At 54.4% G+C, this 919-nt stretch overlaps 1 protein-coding gene across 1 annotated transcript in view; it reads right to left on the bottom strand.

Moving 5' to 3' along the window:
* Positions 1–417, bottom strand: part of LOC130405918 (glucosidase 2 subunit beta-like) — an 8,485-nt gene extending 8,068 nt beyond the window's left edge. Inside the window, exon 1 of the mRNA XM_056611232.1 lies at positions 93–417. Within this exon, the coding sequence (XP_056467207.1) occupies positions 93–363 (271 nt within the window). The 5' untranslated portion in view covers positions 364–417. The remainder of the gene's footprint in view (positions 1–92) is intronic.
* Between the last annotated feature and the right edge of the window lie 502 nt (positions 418–919).

Raw genomic sequence — 919 nt, 5'->3', positions numbered from 1 at the left:
GAGAGAGAGAGAGAGAGAGAGAGAGAGAGAGAGAGAGAGAGAGAGAGAGAGAAAAAGAGAGAGAGAGAGAGAGAGAGAGAGAGGGTTCCTACCCGTCATCTCTGCTGGTGGTTCCCCAGAGCAGAACCTGTCCTCAGCCCTGGGTCTCTCCTCCTCTTCCTCCTCCTCCTCTTCCTCCTCCTCCTCCTCCTCCTCCTCCTCCTCCTTCGTGGAGCTGGGGGCCTGGGGGGGCCGAGGCCGCGGCGGGCCTTGAAGGAGAAGGGCCGTGGCCCGGGGGAGGTTCAGGCTCTGGTGGAGGTCGTAGCTGCTGGAGGTTGAGAGCAGGCTGGGCCATGTCTCCAGGCCCGGAATGGGCCGCTCCATGCGACAGCTGCTGGGCCGGACCAGAGAGCCTCCTCTCTCTCCCTCTGCACCTCCTCTTCCTCCTCCTCCTCCTCCTCCTCCTCCTCCTCCTCCTCCTCCACCTCCTCCTGCACTCTCCAGTGTCTCTGCACGAGCCATCTCAATGGCAGCCTGTTGGACCGACAAGGAGACACACGTAAACACAAGCGATGTACAGTTGCATCAAACATATCAACATAAATGCACACACATGGAATGGTGACCGTTAACATACATAATAAGATGATGAACATCAGCACTTTTATGCAAGTTCTGCATCGGAATCTGAAATTATCTCAATATAATTATTGCATGATAAAAAAAAAATTGGGGGGGCTCTATCAATTTTCAATAGTATCCGTCTGCGTCCCGCAAGACGGAGAAGTGACTTGTAGTAGGCGTAAATTGTAATTTTTGGGAATTCTCCATTTGACCTACCGACCTATATTCAAACCGACCGCTAGGCGGGGCAAATTGCCCGCTGGCTCACAGCGCCGGGCCAGTGTTTGTAAACAAATCTGTGCCGACAGTGCTGGGC

The sequence above is a fragment of the Gadus chalcogrammus genome, chromosome 16, assembly GCF_026213295.1.
Source record: "Gadus chalcogrammus isolate NIFS_2021 chromosome 16, NIFS_Gcha_1.0, whole genome shotgun sequence".
Lineage (NCBI taxonomy): Eukaryota > Metazoa > Chordata > Actinopteri > Gadiformes > Gadidae > Gadus > Gadus chalcogrammus.
The sequence above is the reverse complement of the archived record's forward strand: the minus strand, read 5'-3'. Positions and strand labels throughout refer to the sequence as shown.